The sequence below is a fragment of the Panthera pardus genome, unplaced genomic scaffold (genome assembly GCF_024362965.1).
Source record: "Panthera pardus isolate Hobbes unplaced genomic scaffold, ASM2436296v1 HiC_scaffold_10, whole genome shotgun sequence".
In the NCBI taxonomy this organism is placed as follows: Eukaryota; Metazoa; Chordata; class Mammalia; order Carnivora; family Felidae; genus Panthera; species Panthera pardus.
This window is the reverse complement of record NW_026526655.1, coordinates 11,505,875-11,524,061: the sequence shown is the minus strand read 5'-3', so window position 1 is coordinate 11,524,061 and position 18,187 is coordinate 11,505,875. Positions and strand designations below refer to the sequence as shown.

The 18,187-nt window shown below is 42.3% G+C and overlaps 1 protein-coding gene across 12 annotated transcripts in view; it reads left to right on the top strand.

Moving 5' to 3' along the window:
• Positions 1-216: 216 nt before the first annotated feature.
• MFF (mitochondrial fission factor) overlaps positions 217-18,187 on the top strand; it is a 34,938-nt gene continuing 16,967 nt past the window's right edge. Inside the window, exons 1-6 of one of the 12 annotated variants that reach the window (XM_019445726.2) lie at positions 217-409; positions 3,767-3,878; positions 4,702-4,879; positions 5,859-6,079; positions 6,916-7,085; positions 15,492-15,580. In XM_019445726.2, coding sequence (XP_019301271.1) covers positions 4,842-4,879; positions 5,859-6,079; positions 6,916-7,085; positions 15,492-15,580 — 518 coding nt within the window. In that variant the 5' untranslated portion in view covers positions 217-409; positions 3,767-3,878; positions 4,702-4,841. Of the gene's footprint in view, positions 410-3,766; positions 3,879-4,701; positions 4,880-4,916; positions 5,772-5,858; positions 6,080-6,915; positions 7,086-15,491; positions 15,581-18,187 lie in introns of those variants that run through there. The other 11 variants (XM_019445731.2, XM_019445728.2, XM_019445730.2 and 8 more) reach the window with 11 other exon arrangements.

Below are 18,187 nucleotides of genomic sequence, written 5' to 3'. Positions count from 1 at the left end.
CGAAGATTTACCTTGTAAACACGTGGGTCTTGAAGATCACCAACTCCAATAAAGTTTAAGCGTGAAGCCAACTTGCACCGCCCTTGCTTTGTTGCCTGCGGTTGGCGCTCTTTGCCCTCAACAAAGATGTCCCCGTATCGCCGTCGCACTGCCCCCGTTCCTGTGCGTGAGCCTCACGTCCGCCCTTCCCCGTGTCACATGACCACGAAGCTGCCTCAGCTACGGTTCCTGGCAAGGGCCAGCCCCGGCCGCTCTCGCGTCTCTGCCGGCCCGCTGTGGGCCGCTCCGGCCGGTGCTTTGACCGGGCGCCTCGGTGCGCTCGGCCAACGGCCTTTGGGAGCGCCCACCCGAACGCCCCGGGAGCCGGCGGGCGGCGGCCCTCGCCCGAGACCCTCCAGCGGGCCCAGGGGTGAGTGTTGATGCCTTCCCGACCCGGGACCCGCGGCCCGAGCCGGCTTCTCGGCCTGGCGCCGCGGCCGTGACCATCCGGCCGGCGGAGGGACCCTCGGTGACCCCGGCCCGTTCATGGTGTCGCCCCGAGTCCCGACCCCCGAGCTCTGGCCTTTCCTCCTCCTCCTCGGGGCCTTGCCGCCTCCTCGGTCCCCGAGGAGCTCAAGGGAGAGCAGCACACGCTCCTGCGAGCTTTTTCGGGCTAACCTCTCCCCGCCTTTCTAGCTCGGGGTCTCATTTTGACCACAAATGTGGACTTTCCTGGCTAGAAAATAGTTTGGGGGAGGGGGTTGAGAAACATTGGGGGCGTCCCGAGAGCTTGAACGCGGAGCTTTGCTGGTGGTCTTCCCTCATCCTTCCCGGCCAAGGCCCCCGAGGCACCTTTCGGTATGACCTTGAACCAGCCGCCTACGGACTTTATAGTTTTTGGTTCTGGTTTGTACTTTGTGGAAAATGACGTGTTCGCAAAGGAAGGCCTGGTTGGAAGCTGGTCAGCCGCGGGAGGCCCCTTGGTCGGGTCCGTCTTGTAAGCAGCCTTCTCCCAGGTGTGGATGGTGGGAGTTGCTTCTCGGATTCCCTTCCAGGAGCTGGGAAGCCGGAGGAAAACTCGAGCGCCTGTTCCTCGGAGCCTCTGACCTTGGTCTGCAGGGCGAGGCCCCTTGGATGGTGCAGGAACACCCCGGGCCGCGTCCTGCGTCGTTAGAGCGAGGGGCGCTGTGTAAGGGATGAGGAACCTTTCAAAGTGGTGGCATCTTTTGATTGCAGCAGATAAGAAAAGCCCCAGGGCCCTTGTTCCCAAATGTAGAACCAGTTGTATTCAAGCCTCGCATCCACTGAGAGACTTGATCGGAAGGACCCTAAATGTTTTTCTCTCCTTACATTAAATTAAAAACAAACAAACAAACAAAATTATTTCTGTCAATTTGGTCGGCCAATGAGATCCCAAAGGAAAAAAACCCTCAGGAAAATGGATTTGGAAAGAATTAGAACGATTTGGTTGTACTCAGTAGTCTTTCCCCATATAATTAAATTCTGTGTAGGAGCTGCTATCTTTTGGGTTTCAAACGCATGCGAATTGCTTTTTGCTGTTCTTTCCAAAAGGAAATTGTGTGTTCTGTCCCTTCCTGTCTGATAGGGCTGCCCCATTGTAGGATTGCACAGTTTAGCTCTTGCTTTCCTCCCTTCTGGTGTTGAAACTTGTTTTCTGTGGATGCACAGCCTTACTTTAAAATTTGATAATTTATGTTTTTCTAAGTTTTCAGTGACATTTCTTTAAACACTGCAGTTAATCCTGGATCGCTACACCCTGATTTGCTAATACACCCGTTTGTTTAGTTGCTTGAAAAGAGAACTGAAACAGGGTGACCTATATAAAAACCTTAAACTAGGTCCACACAATAAGTGATAAAGAACCAGGCACTTTTTTTTTTTAATAATTGGAGCATTTTATAAAGCTTTGCAACCACAATCAATTTGACCCAAGCTGTTTCTGTGACTTCCTGGGCTGTTTCTCTGGGTTCCAGTGTTCTGATACAGAGATTAAAGTCAAGCTTGAATCATTGTGTCCCAAAACTGGGACACTTTCCGTGAGTGGGGTCTGACTTGATTCTAGATAGTATATGGATAAGGATTGTTTCAAATAGTTATGTTTTTGTTACATGTATGTACAGATACATCAGATCCGTGGTTTGAAGGAGTTATGTAAAATTTCCTTTCAAAACACATTTATTCAGTATTTTTTAAAGTTGAGATAAAGGAAGAACGAAGTGTGGATAAGAGAAAACGTATAGTTTGAATGTGGAAAACAACTATGAAATCGGTAAGTTACTTGTGTTTGGGAAGTACTAGGCTTAGAAATTAGAGGTCTAAGATCATCTATGATTCTAAGAGCGATTTGGTCTCCTTAGTTATACAGTGGAGAATTGTGTACCGGTTGCCTAGTAGATTCTAATTACAGAACCTCAGGAATTAGTGTCTTAGCTCCAAATGAGAAGTTTATTTTATGTATTGCCAAAACATAATACCAAATATGCTATAGTCTAATGAATGAGGGGGGAAAAATAGATTCTTATCTAATTAGGACAGTGCAGTGTTAAATCTTAGAAAAGCTCCATTTACTTTTTTTTTAATGTTTATTTTTGAGAGAGAGAGAGAGAGACAGAAGGGAGCCAAAGACACAGAGGGAGCCAAAGCAGGCTCCAGGCTCCAGGCTCCGAGCAGTCAGCACAGAGCCCATCGCGGGGCTTGAACTCATGGACTGTGAGATCATGACCTGAGCTGAAGTCGGAGTGTTAATCGACTGAGCCACCCCGGCACCCCAGACCATTTACTTTTTAAATTTAGGTAGCTCAGATAGGCTGCAGGAGAATGTGGCTTTTTCCAGAAGTTGTCTTTTCAGTGTCTACCTTTACGATCTAAGTCTGTGATATTTTACAAACTGAGAGATTCTCCTAAGACCAGATGTTGCTATAGAATGAAATGTTGAGGCTCAGTGGGATGTACCAGTGGAAAGCCAGTAAGAAGACTGAAATGCAGTAAACGGAGTGGGGGGGGGGGGAGGGAGGGGAATAGCACATTTCAGGGATATAATGTTGTCTGGTTATCTTTGGCCCTTGCATATTATTATAAAACTTCAATTTATAATGTCACAGTACTGTAATCCTTTTGAGATCCGTCTTTTCTGTATCATAGTTGAAGATAAGCTTTTACTGTGTTTCAGATGCACCCAAGAATTGCAAGAGGTTCTCTTCTAGAAAGATGCACAAAAATTGATAATAGAGGCTGCCCGTGGGGACCTGGGTGGTTATAGGATAGGATCTGGTGGGACACTGTATTTTCTCTGTGTTCTTGTGTGTTCTCTACCACGTGCACGTATTGCTGGTTCAGATTCAAACACTGAATGAAAGTTGTGAATGAAATTAAATAAATATGAAATTAAATTACGTATTGAATGAAAATAGCCGAACGAAGATTTAGCCAATACATTTGTTCCTCCTTTGTATGTGTATATGCATTTACACATAATTGTTAAGATTCTTCTATGTTTAAATGCTTTTCATCTGCCACATCTTTCTAAATTCACATCAGAAATGATGACAGTTCTTTATTTTATCTTGCACTAACTGACGAATGGTTGTAGGGCCCTGGCTGTGGGACTAAACTTGGTGGTGAGCTTGTTAATTTTTTCTTTCGTTATTGGCTTCTTAATGTAAGGTTGTATATCTTTGGTGACTTATCACTTAGAGGATTTCCAGCAATGCGTCCCTAACGTTGGTATCATGTCGCTTCTCAATTAACTCCTGTTTTTCTCCCTTAGGGACAAAAGTGGCTCTAAATCCAGCATAGGCACCTTGAAGGAAGTTAAAGGATTTAATATGAACCACAGAAGCAGATAGTGCCGAATAGCAAGCAGCCACTGGTACACATTTGTGAGTAAAAATTTTGTCTTTTGCCTCTATTTTCTTGATCTTTAAGCCATCTGCACGCCAGATCCTCAAAGTTCACACCTTTGGGTAAAGAATAAAGGAAGCAGTTTAGCAGTCGTAATTACTAATTAACCGCTTGTCCCTAAGTAACTTGTTGCTCCCTAAGCAACCTCCAAGAACTGTCCTCGGCATCTCATTGAGTGAGGTTGGTCAAGGGTAGTAACATATCTCTGACATGCAGGTTAGGAGATACCCCAGGTATGACTGGCCTTTAATTACCCCAGGTATAACGGTCTTTAATTGTTATTGCCCCTGATTTATATATAAGACTTTTTGCTGAAAATTCAGTATAATTTGGCTTTTGAAGTCATTTCCTTTTAAAGAAACCATTACTTCTACATCAGTTTTTTAGGCCACGTCAAGTACATTTACTTCTGACCTTTACATTCCCGTCGTGATTTCTTCATTTGTGTTGTGCTTGTCTTAAAAAAGAAAAGGACTTTTATTCCCCTTCAGAATATAACGATTAAAGGGGTTTTATGGCAAAATGTTTGTTTTTAATCTGACTTCACATTCTTCTATGTATTTGATTAGCTTTATCCCATTTGCAAAATCATAAAATAGTGACTGTGCATAAAACCATCTTCATGATTTTTCAGACGTAGAGTAACTGTTTAGTAGAAATGTGAAAACTGGTTTTGTGGATCAGGTCTTAGTAGATCATTTCAAGTGGATATTTACTTTTATTCATGGTTTTTGTTTTTGTTTTTTTTTTGTAATAAAATGAATTGTGGAAATACTGATCTTTATTCTTTCTTTTTTACAGCTGGAAAAGCAGTCTTGGTGTTGTTATGTTCACCTCCAAAAAAGTTCAGATCTGTAGGGGAATTGTTGCATAAAGTAAACTGAACCACAGGGTAGCAATATTTTAATAGCTATTCTAGATGTGTATGTACTGTGTTACAAATGAGTGAAAGAACAAGCAGTGATACACCAGTAGGAAGGTCAGTGGCATTTTATTCAGTTGAGCTGCTATTATAGGCTTGAGAGATTGTGGCTTGAAAGCTGATCGCCATAGGCTGATCTTTTATACTTTCACCAGCACTTTGTGTATGGGGGGAACTTTCTTCAGCATTTCCCTGAAGCATGGGTCCTTCTCTAATTTAGAAGGTTATTCCATGCATCGGTACTGTCTCTCCCCTTAAAGGCATGTTATGCTTTTTAAAAATATACATGTAAATACAGTATTAACTGCACATGAATGTGAAGCTTCTGATCCCCCAAAATGAACGCGTCCGTTAAGGATTTATTACTACAGAGTCGATATTTGACGTTTATTGCATCTCGGTCACTATACATCACTGTACAGTGATGTATATCACTATACATTTAGTAAGAGAAGTTTTAGTTTGTATTTTGTGCTTTTTCAGGGGACTACGTTTTTTTAAAATAAATTGAGAATTAGCCTTATTTACTTTATGAATCTGATTTTCATCATTAAAAGGTTTTATTTTTTTCACGCATGGCAGCAATTTCTCATTTCATTTTTGGAAAATCCTAGCAGCTTTCCCTCAAATGATTGATTAGGAGATTTTAATTTAAGTTTTCTTTCAGACATTTTTGAATTATAAGCAGCATGCATATCTGTGCAGAGAGAAAGAGAGGAAGTATGTGTGTGTGCATGTGTGCGTGTGTGCGTGTGTGTGCACGCGCATTTGTTTTGTGGTTATACAGTGATTTAAAAACTTGCTCCTAAGCAATGTCTTCAAGGTGCAAATTCAGCTGATAAAGTGAGAAGGCATTCTGTTGAGGAAACCGTTTTCTTCGGTCTTTTGTTTTTGCTTTTATGTGTTTGGTACTCGCAAAAGAGAAGGCCCCTTCTGCTCTTCCCACAAGGTACTGTCTTCTAACTTGGCCGTGTTACGAAGACTGGCATCGTAACGTGGTCACACCCCCCCCCCATCTTTAAATTCTTGCCCACAGAGTGAGTGGGGCAGCATTTCCTTCTCCCCGCGCTGCTGAGATGGCGGAAATTAGTCGAATTCAGTATGAAATGGAATACACCGAAGGTATTAGTCAGCAGATGAGGGTCCCGGAAAGATTAAAGGTAGCGCCACCAAATGCTGATCTGGAGCAAGGATTCCAAGAAGGAGCTCCGAATGCTAGCGTCGTTATGCAGGTTCCAGAGAGGATCGTTGTGGCAGGTACCTGACGTTTTGTTTGTAAAGTTGCCGGATAAAGCTTTGTTTTTTGGGTTTTTATGAAAACTTCTGGGTCTTTCAAACTATTGTTTAGGAAAGGGGCTGGGAAATACAACTTGGCAGTATTTGCAAAATCTCTGTCCTAATAGGCTGAAATTTCAAACAACATTTTTTAATAATGCAACCAGTTGACATATAATTTACAAACATAAAATATGTGTGACTTTTAAGCATACGGCCCGATGAGTTTTGGCCAACGTATATGCTCCTGTAACTGCCCACCACAGTCTAGCTATGGCACATGTTCATTACCCTGAAAGGTACCCTTGTGCCCCATCTCATTTAGTTCCTCCCCCTCAGTTCCAGGCTTTTTGAAATTCTTTCAAGTTCTTGTATGCATCAGTTGTTCATTCCGTTTTACTCCTGGGTAGCATTCCACTATGTGAATACACCCCAGTTTGTTCATCCAGTCACCTACTGATGGAGATTTGGGTTGTTTCCTGTTTGGGACTGTTAGGATTAAAGCTGCTGTGAGTGTTGACTTACAAGTCCTTGTGAGGACGTAGGTTTTCGTATTCCTAGGAGTGGAATTGTTAGGTCATATTGTAAATTGTGTTTAACTTTATGGAAAACTGTCATGCTGTTTGTGAAACTGATTGTACCCTGTGATATTCCCATCAGTGATGCATGAAAGTTTTCACTGCTCCACACCCTTGCCAACACTTTGTACCATCAGTCTTTTCATTTTAGACATTCTAGGGGGTGTGTAATGGCAGATAGTCTTTAATAAAACCACTCGCTTTTTAAAACCTCCTTCCCTTCTATTTCGTTACTCCTAGGAAATAATGAAGACATTCCATTTTCAAGACCAGCGGATCTTGACCTTATACAGTCAACTCCCTTTAAACCTCTGGCACTGAAAACCCCGCCTCGTGTACTAACACTAAGTGAAAGACCGCTAGATTTTCTGGATTTAGAAAGGCCTCCTGCAACCCCGCAAAATGAAGAAGTAAGTAGAGTTTTAATGTGAACTGAATTTGAAATAATCTAGACAAAAGCAAATGGTAAAGAGGATTAAAGGCTATAAATCCTATCATTAGCAATATGTAATGAAAGCCTTCCACATGGACCATTAAGTAGTATAGATTGTGGTTTATAGACAACCCAAGTAAGACATTATGCTATTTTTTTAGATTTAGATGTTATGTTTCAGGAGAATGGAAATTTTTTAGAAATCATTAACGTTCATATGGTCTAAAGGAAGAGGTTTTTTTGTTTTTTTTTTTTTTAGTTTATTTATTTATTTTGAGAGAGAGAAAGAGAGAGACTGCACAAGCAAGAGAGGGGCAGAGAGAGAATCCCAAGCATGTTCCGTGTCGTCAGCTCAGAGCCCCACCCAGGGCTCGAGCTCACAAACCATGAGATCATGACCTGAACTGAATTCAAGAGTCAGATGCTCGACCCACTGAGCCATCCAGGCGCCTCTGGAAGGAAGAGGTTTTATGGCTAGGTGCTGCACCTTTAGCAATATAGAAAAAGATGAGAAGATTAGCATAGGAAATGAACGTATCGCTTTGTTACAAAAGAAGTCTGGCAAATAGGGAAAGAAAGCTCTTTTTTTCCCTGGCATTACCTGTTCTCCCAGCTTGCTAAGACGTCTCCACTCAGCTGGTGTACCTGTGACAGTAATAGCCCTGCTGACCTGAATATGGCAGGAGGGACTTAATAAGCTGTTAGGAGCAAAGTTCAGATCTTGCCTCTCCCATTGATTCAGGGCCAATCTTGTAAAATTTCTTCTCTGTGATGATATATATAGTTGTAGCTTTTATATTGTAGCTTCTGAACTTTCATGTTGTGCATTGCCTGTGGTCATTTTTCATATTAGTCCTTTCCAGTGAGGGTGAAGTATCCATGTGACCCAGGGGAGGGAGTACAGTTTCCTAGTACTAAGTGTGGCCTTTTCTTAGGTTGGAAATTTCTCCTGAGGTAACTGAGATTATTACACTCGTAGGTGCCAGTTTGGACATTCTAGATTTGTGCTTGGTGCAAAGCACTACATTTGAGTGTTCCCACAGTGGAAGGACATTAAGACACTTGTAGAATTATATGTAACAAACCTTCTTTGAGCTTTTGTGTAAGACCGTTTTCAGAGAGATACAGTTCCTGCATAGTGGCATGAGTGCAGGGAAAGACCCCAACATTCTCAGAAGATACAAGGTTCTTTTTCTTTTTTTTTAATTTATTCGTTATTAAGAGACAGAGACAGAGTGTGAGTGGGGGAGGGGTAGAGAGAAGAAGGAGACACAGAATCCGAAGCAGGCTCCAGGCTCTGAGCTCTCAGCACAGAGCCCGATGCGGGGGTTGAATTCACAGACCATGAGATCATGACCTGAGCTGAAGTCAGGTTTAACCAACTGAGCCACCCAGGCTCCCCGATACAAAGTTCTTAATAGCAAAGAATAATGAAAGGTATGAATATCAAGTGAGACAAAAGATATCAGTTAGAGAGAGGCCCTGCTTCCTGGCCCCCCAAAAGTGCCCAGTGGAAATTACTGCCTGGATAATAGTGTCATGGAGTGAGGATTCTACCAGGGGGAAACGTTCCCTTTACTATTCTCGAGTTTTGTTTTCCTTTTGATCTTTCTGTTCTCACTATTTTAGATACTTACTGCGCACTTGGTGAGAATAACTGATTGAAAACAAGTCAGGCACTTTTCCTGAGTGATTACTCTTTTTTTAAAGCTTATTTATATACTTTGAGAGAGAGGAAAAGAGCACACACAAGCAGAGGAATGGCAGAGAGAGAGGGAGAGGCAGAGATGGGGAAAGAGAGAAGAATCCCATGCAGGCTCCATGCTGTCATTGCAGGGCCCAGCGTGGGGCTCAAACCCACAAACCGTGAGACCATGACCTGAGCTGAAACCAAGAGTCAGATGCTTAACTGACTGGGTCACCCAGGCACCCCTGAGTGATTGCTTTTATATTGAGTGAGGAAACAAAGTTTACCAGAATTGCTCTCAGTAGACCTAGGTTTTAAGCGTAGGTGATGTTTACTCCTGCAATAATTGTGATATTAAGTCACATGTGATAAGTGTCCAAAGTGTATAGCATTGGAGTGAAAAACTTCAGCTGAGAATTAGACCTGATTTTGAAGGCTGACTTTGCTACTTATTAATGACATAACCTTGGATAAATTATTAAACAACTCCAAGGCTCATCTCTAAAAGAAAGATCAGAATAATGCCAAGTGCTTAAGATTATTATGAGAATTGAGTATAATAATGCATGTAGTGTGTTTAGCACATGTTCTAATAACGTTTAAATATTATTGCTGTAAAATTAAAATCGTGTGGCAGGAGCCAAATCCTGAGGTGTGAGAGAGGAGTTTCTGAGACAGTATCAGCTGCCTGTTGAAAGGAAAGCAAAGGTAATGATGTGTACTTTGAGTCCATAGAAGGGTCAGGCAGCTCTCGTGACAGTCAACCTCTTGACCAGAGGCAAAGGAGAAAGGACCAGAGTTCTAGTTACTTCTAGAAGATGGATTGAAAGAGGAGGGCTTTAAAGCCCTGAGTGCTCATAACGTTGATGATTCCTTCGGATCCTAGTCAGAATCTATCAAGTGAGATCCCCTGAATCATTTACTCTGTAGTAGTCATTTTATAGCACGTGCCAAGGTTTCTCAACCTCGGCACTGTTGACGTTTGCACTGGATAATTCTTTGTTGTGATGAAGGCTATCCTCTTGCACTATAGAATGTTACCAGCATTCTTGATCTTTGTCTGCTAGATACCAGTGGAATCCTCCATTAGAGACCAGTGTATCTGATAGCCAAAAAGGTGGAAACAACCCAAATGTCCATCAAATGATGAATACGTACACCAAGTATATATCCGTATAGTAGAATATTATTCAGCTGAAATAAGGAATGAAATACTTACACGTTGTGTAACATGGTTGAACCGTGAAAACATCATGCTTCATCAAAGAAGCCAGACAGCAAAGGCCACATATTTTATGAATTCCACTTTCATGGAATTTTATGAGTCCCCTTATATGAAGTATCCAGGAGAGGCAAATCCACAGAGAGAGCAGATCAGTGGTTGCCAGGGGATTGGGGGGGGGGGGGGGGAGGGGAGAGAGGAATTGGGAATGACTGCTTAATCACTGTCGGGTTTCCTTCTGGGAATATGATAAAAATCATAAATGAGTTTTATTATGACAATAAACGATAAAAATGTCCTGTGACTGGGTAGAGGTGATGGTTGCACATTGTGAGCCCATTAAGTATACAGTCTTGTAGTTTCAGATGGCGAATTGTATGTTATGTGTGCTTTATCACAATAAAAAGAAGGGAAAAATTCTAGTCATTGCCAAATGTCCCCTTGGGGGCAGAATCACCCCCAGTTGAGAACCACTGGCCTATGGCAAGAAAGGAGACTATGAGAAGGTGGCTTATATAGAAGGCTATAGAAATTGTCTAAAATGTATCTGACACGAGGGATAAGTTTGCAGAAAGTAAGCACTTGAATTCTTAAACTGGCTTGAAGAATCCAAGGGAACCCATGCAAGAGGACTTCAAGCGTGAAGCGGATAATCCCCCAGCACAGACAGGGTTTATAAAACCTGGGGGCTTAGCTGATAGAGAGGAAATTGATGAACCCTTTCAATATGCCGGATCTGTCCCAGTACTTAGGAAGCAACTGTAGGACAGACCACTGCTTTGATGATTCTTCCTGTAAGAAACTAATAAAGGAACTGAGCAGTAAACTGATCTGGGTAGCAAACTGCAGAATACCCAAGTCTTGGCAGTCCTCTGTGTTCTTAGCATTGACCAGGCAGTGTGAGTGAGGAGGGAGGGGGCTTTGACACCAACAGCACCCCTCCTCAAAACGGGGTCCAAATGGGAGACAGCAAGAGGAGATCTTCCAGAGAACAAAAAGAAAGGCGTATGAAGAAAAAGCGTTGGAAAATAAGGCTTGACGCTGCCTCGAAGAGGCGTAACCCCGTCACAGATAGGGATTCCGTCAACATATCCTATCAGTCACAACAACATTCTTTGAAAAGATCAACTGTGGGGGCACCTGGGTGGCTCAGTCGGTTAAGAATCTGACATCAGCTCAGGTCATGATCTCACAGTTTGTGAGTTGGAGCCCATCGGGCTCTGTGCTGTCAGCGCAAAGCCCACTTGGGATCCTGGGTCTCCCTCTGTCTCTGCCCCTCCCCTGTTTGCACATGTGCATGCGTGTGCTCTCTCTCTCTCTCAAAAATAAACATTTTTTTTAAAAAAAGAAAAGGTCAAATGTAATAATTGCAAGAGCTTTGTGAGAAGGCCATTGAAGTAGAAAGAGAAAACAGATTGGACTAATGACAGGTAGTAAGAGTTTTTGCCTCAATTGGCAACTCCTACTTCCAGAAAGACAAGTAGAAGAATGCCATCCATTTTTGCAGTAAATCTTTGCAAAAGCACTAAACCCCAACATACCCAAGAAATGTCGAGAGTCAGAGAAGCCCTACGAGGGGAAAATCAGTTGGCCTATATAAACTCTGACCTGGTCTTCGAAAAGAAGAACGAAGACAATGAATGTTTTCAGAAAAGGAACTATGTCCAAGCCATCATCAGATGGCATCCGCAGAATGACACATTTGATAGCAGCCACATACAACGTGTACAGCTGGAGCTCAGGGACTAGGAAAGGCACATCCAGCTAGAACAAACCTCATCCAGGATTATACTTGGAAAGCATCCGCCCAAGAAGCTTTCACGAGGGTTAACACAAAAGCCCTAGGTCTGTTAAAATCGCAGGTGGCTCTCAGTGCTATATGATGGTCCAGTTCAACTGATAGGACAACCTTGAGGCTGGGAAGTGAAAGAACATAGTTGACCTGAAGTGTAATGAGTAACCCAGTCAAATGGCGCATCCTAAAACAAATGGAGAAGGACTCCTAGGCGCTCAGTGAATACTTAAAAGGGTCCTGTATTAGCTCAGAAGCTGTTGAATGTGGGACTGATCACCATTCAGTGACGGTTTGCTTAGCTTCCTTTTCTTTTCCCTCCTGTGGAAAGAGGCCTGGGTCTGAGCAGAATGGAGCAAAAGGGAGAGAAGAGGGGAAAAGTGAGAATAACCTAATTGTATATACGTATACATACTCATCCGTGGACAGTTCAGAGATGTGCACTCAGATCCTTTGTGTGGCCACTGTTCTTGGCCCTCTTAGCCCAGGCCTGAGCTGTTCACTGTGGACACATGTTCCCTCCCGTGACCTTCAGTCACCATCTCAGCTCTTCTTTCCAAACCTCGTTATTTTACATTTTGCACAGTGATCATGTTTGGGAGGGAGGGATGTTCAGCCCATCTTACGAAGTATTTTCACCTCTTCCAGTAAAAATCCCATGACAATTCACAGATTCATGCCTCTGAGCTGTTATTTTAAAACAGAGATCAGTACAAGGGAAAATACTAAGGCCTCTGAGCAGGTTCTTAAAAGGGCAGTCAGCTCTAAATGGACTAAAAGAACCAGCAAACAAAGGCCTAGAGGACATTCATTTATTCATTTGTTCAGAATTTATAAGCACATTAGAGGGGAATTTGAAGCCTTACTACCAGGCACAGAAGATCCTATGACCTAACCTCTCCAGGAAGTTACCTGAAGCTAGGAAACTACTTTTCAGCTCCAGGAGTGAATACAAGTTTTTAAATGGGTAATCCGTGCTGGTTGGTTCTGAATGAGGTTTAAGAGCCCTGAGTTGTCAACTAGATCTCAATAAAGCTGGGGGAAAAAACCCTAAGTTTTAAAAATAAAAGCCTTAGATTGAAGAAACAACCACCATGACTGAACTAAATGTGGAAATTGTTCAAAGATAGTGTTCCTTATCACCTCAGGCAGTGTCTACGCACTTTGGTTAAAATTACAGCATACAATTTGGTCACATCCGAAGGCATAACAGATACATGCTTTTGTGAGAAGTTGCTTTTCTTCCCAATAAGGCAGTAATATCAAGCTTAGGGTTCCTGTGAAGTTCTATTTAAATCATATTTCAAATGGTGAAAATAACAGACTTAGGATCTTCTCATTTCCAGGCTGTGTTGAAATTATAGACATATTGTTTGTCTTCTGTCGTTTCCTGTCCTGCTTAATCTTAGTTCTTACAGCACAGCAGCGGGAATGGTTCTGATTTAGTAGGAAATTCACCTTGATCACTGTAACCTGGAAGGGCTGTTCTCTAGGGAAGGCAGGTGCAACCGTGCCGTGGGCAGGAAGGCAGGTTTCAGTGGGATCCTCGCCAATCAACCCAGTACTGCTCTCTGTGAATGAAGTGTGCTTAGTGTCCTTGGTTGTGGAGGTGTGTGTGGGAGGGAGATAGAGGTGTACCATGTGTGTATATGATATGTAGCTCTAAAGCAATTCTCATTTTTCAGGGTCCCTGGGTGGCTCAGTTGTTGAGGATCCGACTTCCACTCAGGTCATGATCTTGCTGTTCAGGAGTTGGAGCCCCCCGTCAGGCTCTATGCTGACAGCTTGAAGCCTGCTTTGGATCCTCTGTCCCCCTCTCTCTCTGCTTCTCCCCCTGCTTGCATTTCCTCTCTCTCTCCCTCTCTCTCCCTCTCTCTCCCTCTCTCTCCCTCTCTCTCCCTCCCTCTCTCTCCCTCCCTCTCTCTCCCTCTCTCTCCCTCCCTCTCTCTCCCTCTCTCTCCCTCCCTCTCTCTCCCTCTCTCTCCCTCTCTCTCCCTCTCCCTCCCTCTCTCTCCCTCTCCCTCCCTCCCTCTCCCTCTCCCTCCCTCTCTCTCTCTCTCCCTCTCTCTCCCTCTCTCTCCCTCTCTCTCCCTCTCTCTCCCTCTCCCTCCCTCTCTCTCCCTCTCCCTCCCTCCCTCTCCCTCTCTCTCCCTCTCTCTCTGTCAAAAATGAATAAACATCTTAAAAATATATTTTAAAAATAACATAATACTTACTTTTGGTTCAACTTTCTTATTTTTGGTTCAATTTTCTTCCAGTAGGCTCCACCCTGATCCCTTTTCTGTTGTTAGAAGTGTTTTTTTTTTTCCTTTGAGTGGGTCGATGGTTCATAACAATAACCAAATCTAAACCATTTTCTGAAATTATACAGTGCATATTGTGGTTTTCAGTTTTGTTGGCATGAAGTCAGGATTTATTCTCCATTGAAGGTGCTTGTAACCTGATTATCTACTCCCAAGATTTTTTTACAAGCATCACTAGATACTGATTTGTATTTTTTAAAATCTTAACTTTCAAGTCCATTGTTTCACATACCAATTGTCCTTTACAGTAAAGGTTACTCTTTTTTTTTAAACCATGAAGTTGCCATAGCTGTTTCTAGTTAAAAAAAAAAAAAAGATCCTAAACAAACAGGAAAGTTAGTGATTACCATTGTTCTATTGCTGTGTAATAAACCACCCTGACTTAAAACAAAACAAAAATTTCATTTTGCTCACAGGTTCTGTGTGTTAAGAAGGTGCAGCAGGCATCGTGGGGAGAGCTTGTTTCTGTTTTACCATATCTGGGTCTAAGCGAGGAAGTCTCAAAGCTAGGGACGACTCCACAGCTGGAGTCTACAGCCCTCTGCCGGCTTACTCACACGTCTGTCCATACAGGCTGTGGTCTGGGACTGAGCCCAGCCAAGGTCACTGACTGGTGCACCTACCCACGGCCTCTCTGTGGGACTCCTGGACACCTTCACGTCATGGTGCCATGGTTCCAAACCTGAACAGCCTAGGGCAGAAAGTCAGAAGCCTTATTGTTTATGACCTAGTCTCAGAAGCCACATTGCATCATCTCTGTAGCAGTCACCAGCCCACCCAATTTAAAGGAAGGGGACGTAAATCCTACCCCTTAATGGAAAAGGTCAGTGATACGTTTTGTCAGAAGAGTGTGTGGGTTGGGAGACTGTGGAGGTCTCTGGAATGCCAGAACCTTTAAGCTAGTATTAGCTTTTTTTAGTCTAGTTTTTACATACCCAACCAAATCTGAATTTGTTTTAGCCCCAGAAGCCTGGAACATTTGTTCGTAACACAAGTACCTCCCATTTCCTATAAAATACGTGCCTTTAAAAACTGTTGTAAAGTGTTCTTAATTAATGGAAGTGTATTATTTAAATTATAATAAATGGACATATAATCTTACCAAGTAATGTGGACACTTAAATAGAAACCAGAAGTACCTTTTCATGAGGTAAATAAGCATTCCTAAGTTTGTCCGCATGATGATAAGTAGGGTTGTTTTTTTTTTTTAACCTGTTTTCAATACTCCTGTTTAGCAACAATTCTTGGTTCTGTGTTCTTTGTGAATTGTAAGTTTTGTGAATAGCCTTGGACTGAGGTTCTTTGGATGGTAAGTAGCTCTACTAGGCTCCTGACAGTCTTTTCCGTTCCTTTCCCCATCTTTGTGCCGAACTGAACAGATCCGTGCGGTTGGCAGGCTAAAAAGAGAGCGCTCCATGAGTGAGAATGCCGTTCGCCCAAACGGACAGCTGCTCAGAGCTGACTCAATGTGAGTACAACACGGGGAAGTATGTCTCCTGCATAAGTTTTCAACATCCAGTGTCCTGTCATTTTCTCCATAAGTTACTTCTTTTTTTTCTTAACTCTCAAATAGTTTTTTAAAGAGGAAGAAGTGGGCATTTTGTGCCTAAGAACCTGAGAAAAAAGTAAATAATTTGCTTTTACGTGTTTGAAATCTGTTTGACATTTACATCAGTTTTCCATTTTTTGCAGTTATTTTTAGAGCCTTAAAATACGTCATGGGAGTTTTCCAGTAGCATTCCCCTCTTCTACACATATGACAGAATTCTAAAAGTCTGATTTACTTATTTTGGGAATTGCCTATAAAGTATACTTAGGAAAAGTTGATAAATGTTAGTGCTCAGTTCTGTGCAGCCTTCAGGAATGTTTACCTAGGGTGTAGATTGGAGCAAAAAAAAAAAACAAAAGGAAACACTTGAAGCAAATGTCTTTGTTTTCAAGTTACTCAGTTGATCATAAGATTGTGAACTAGCCCTTCCAGCTCGGCTACTGAAAAAAATTTTTTTAATGTTTGTTTATTTTTGAGAGAGACAGAGAATGAGTGGGGGAGGGGCAGAGAGAGAGGGAGACAGAATCCGAAGCAGGCTCCAGGCTCTGAGCGGTCAGCACAGAGCCTGACGCGGGGCTCGAACTCACCAGCCGTGAGATCATGACCCGAGCCCAAGTCAGACGCCCAACCGACTGAGCCCCCCAGGCGCCCCATTCTGCTTCTACTGAGCCGTGGTAACCAGTGTAAGCACAGGCAAGCGAATTGCTTTACTTCCCAGGATTATTGTTTAGCTCTCTGCCTACTGAGTCATCGAATTGTTAGATCCATTTCATTTTCCAAAAATACGAGTCTGTTGTTTAAAAGGCCACGTAAACTAGTCTTTCTCATTTGGTTATGTTACTGTCTTCTGATCAAAGCTACCCCACTATAAGATGTTTTAGATCAGGCACATGGTTTTTTGTTGTTGTTTCATTAAAATTAGTGGGTTTTTACACATACAATATCCCCTTAAAATCTGGTCAGAATTTTAAGTCTCACATCCATTGGTGATTGTGGCATTTTTAAATAGATGATTTAGGTTGCTTGTGTAAATTAAGGTATCTTCTTCTTTACATTTGCAGTCAGTTTTCATGAACTCATTCTTCACGAACCACATCTGATGCCAGGCATCATGTTAGCCTGTCCGGGAACTGCAACAGGATCAGGAGATGGGGCGTCTCTCTCGCAGTTTGGCAATCTGGACAAAAGCCAAACACTTAAACGTATATTTAAGAGCACTAGAGCTCAGTACCCTACTGGAGTACTCAGTACTGTGTACTGGAGCACAGTACAATATCCATTGGTGTCAGACCACATCAAGTGCTAGTTTGGCGCTGACTGAAGAATACAGAGATGCCGAAGGGGCTTTGATAGGGTAGGAACTTTCTTCTTTAGCGTTAGGCGTGGAGGAGGACTAGACGTGCTTTCGTTTCGTGGGGAATCTTGAAATGTGTCCTTAAGTAGCTATCGTTACTCTGGAGGGTTATGTAAGTAGACAGTAGGTTAAAATGAATATATATCTCCCTCCGAAAATACTTACCTGACAAGTTCAACCATTAATATAAAAATTTTTATGGTAATTACATGTTTTTCTGGAGATGCCTGGCTGGCAGTGATGTCAGCCGGTCCGTGAAATCCATTTTCCTAGTACGTTTCCCAGTATATTACCCAAATGGTAAAAAAGACAACATAGTTTATGTCTAAGATGGCTTCTTGAGATTTAGCACCTGTCAGAATGATCAAGGGCTTTTGTTATTTTCTACTTGTAATCTTTTTCAAGGCAGCAAAGGTTTCTCATAAACTTTTCTGTTCTTCATATAAGCCACATATCTTCATATAAGATGTGGCTGATTATTTAGGTCTTTTTTTTTTAAGAATTTTTTTAAATATTTATTTATTTTTGAGAAAGAGAGAGCACAAACGGGGGAGGGACAGAGAGAGAGACACACACACACAGAGAATCTGAAGCCGGCCCCAGGCTCTGAGCTGTCAGCACAGAGACTGACGCGGGGCTCGAACTCGTGAACCGCAAGATCATGACCTGACCCGAAGTAGGACACTTAACCGACTGAGCCACCCAGGCTCTCAGGTCTTTAATTACTTTGAAATTTCATATTAGATAAAAACAGGTCTATTTTAGTATAGCATTTTTTTCTTTTTTTCCACAAAATGTGTAATTATTGGTAGCTGCGTTTGATTGAAGAGAAAGGAAACAGTTGTATTATGTATGAAAACCAGCCTAAAGAGGTATAATTTAGAGTAGATAATTCGTTCATAGGAATTTTTTCAGTTACCTAAGTTCCTCATAACAGAGAAGATTAGCAGAATCAACTAATCCTTGCTTTCCTTTTGTATTTAAGTCGCCTTAATGGCGCTTTCTAGATGTTTAATAAAACAAAAAATGTTTTAATGTTTGGTAGTAAAGATAACATGAATATTTAACTCTGCATTTTCATAGTGAAATTCTTAGATTACATAACCATACTTTTTTGTATGGTAATTATGTATATTACCATATTATGGTAAGATACTTAAGCATTTCTCTTA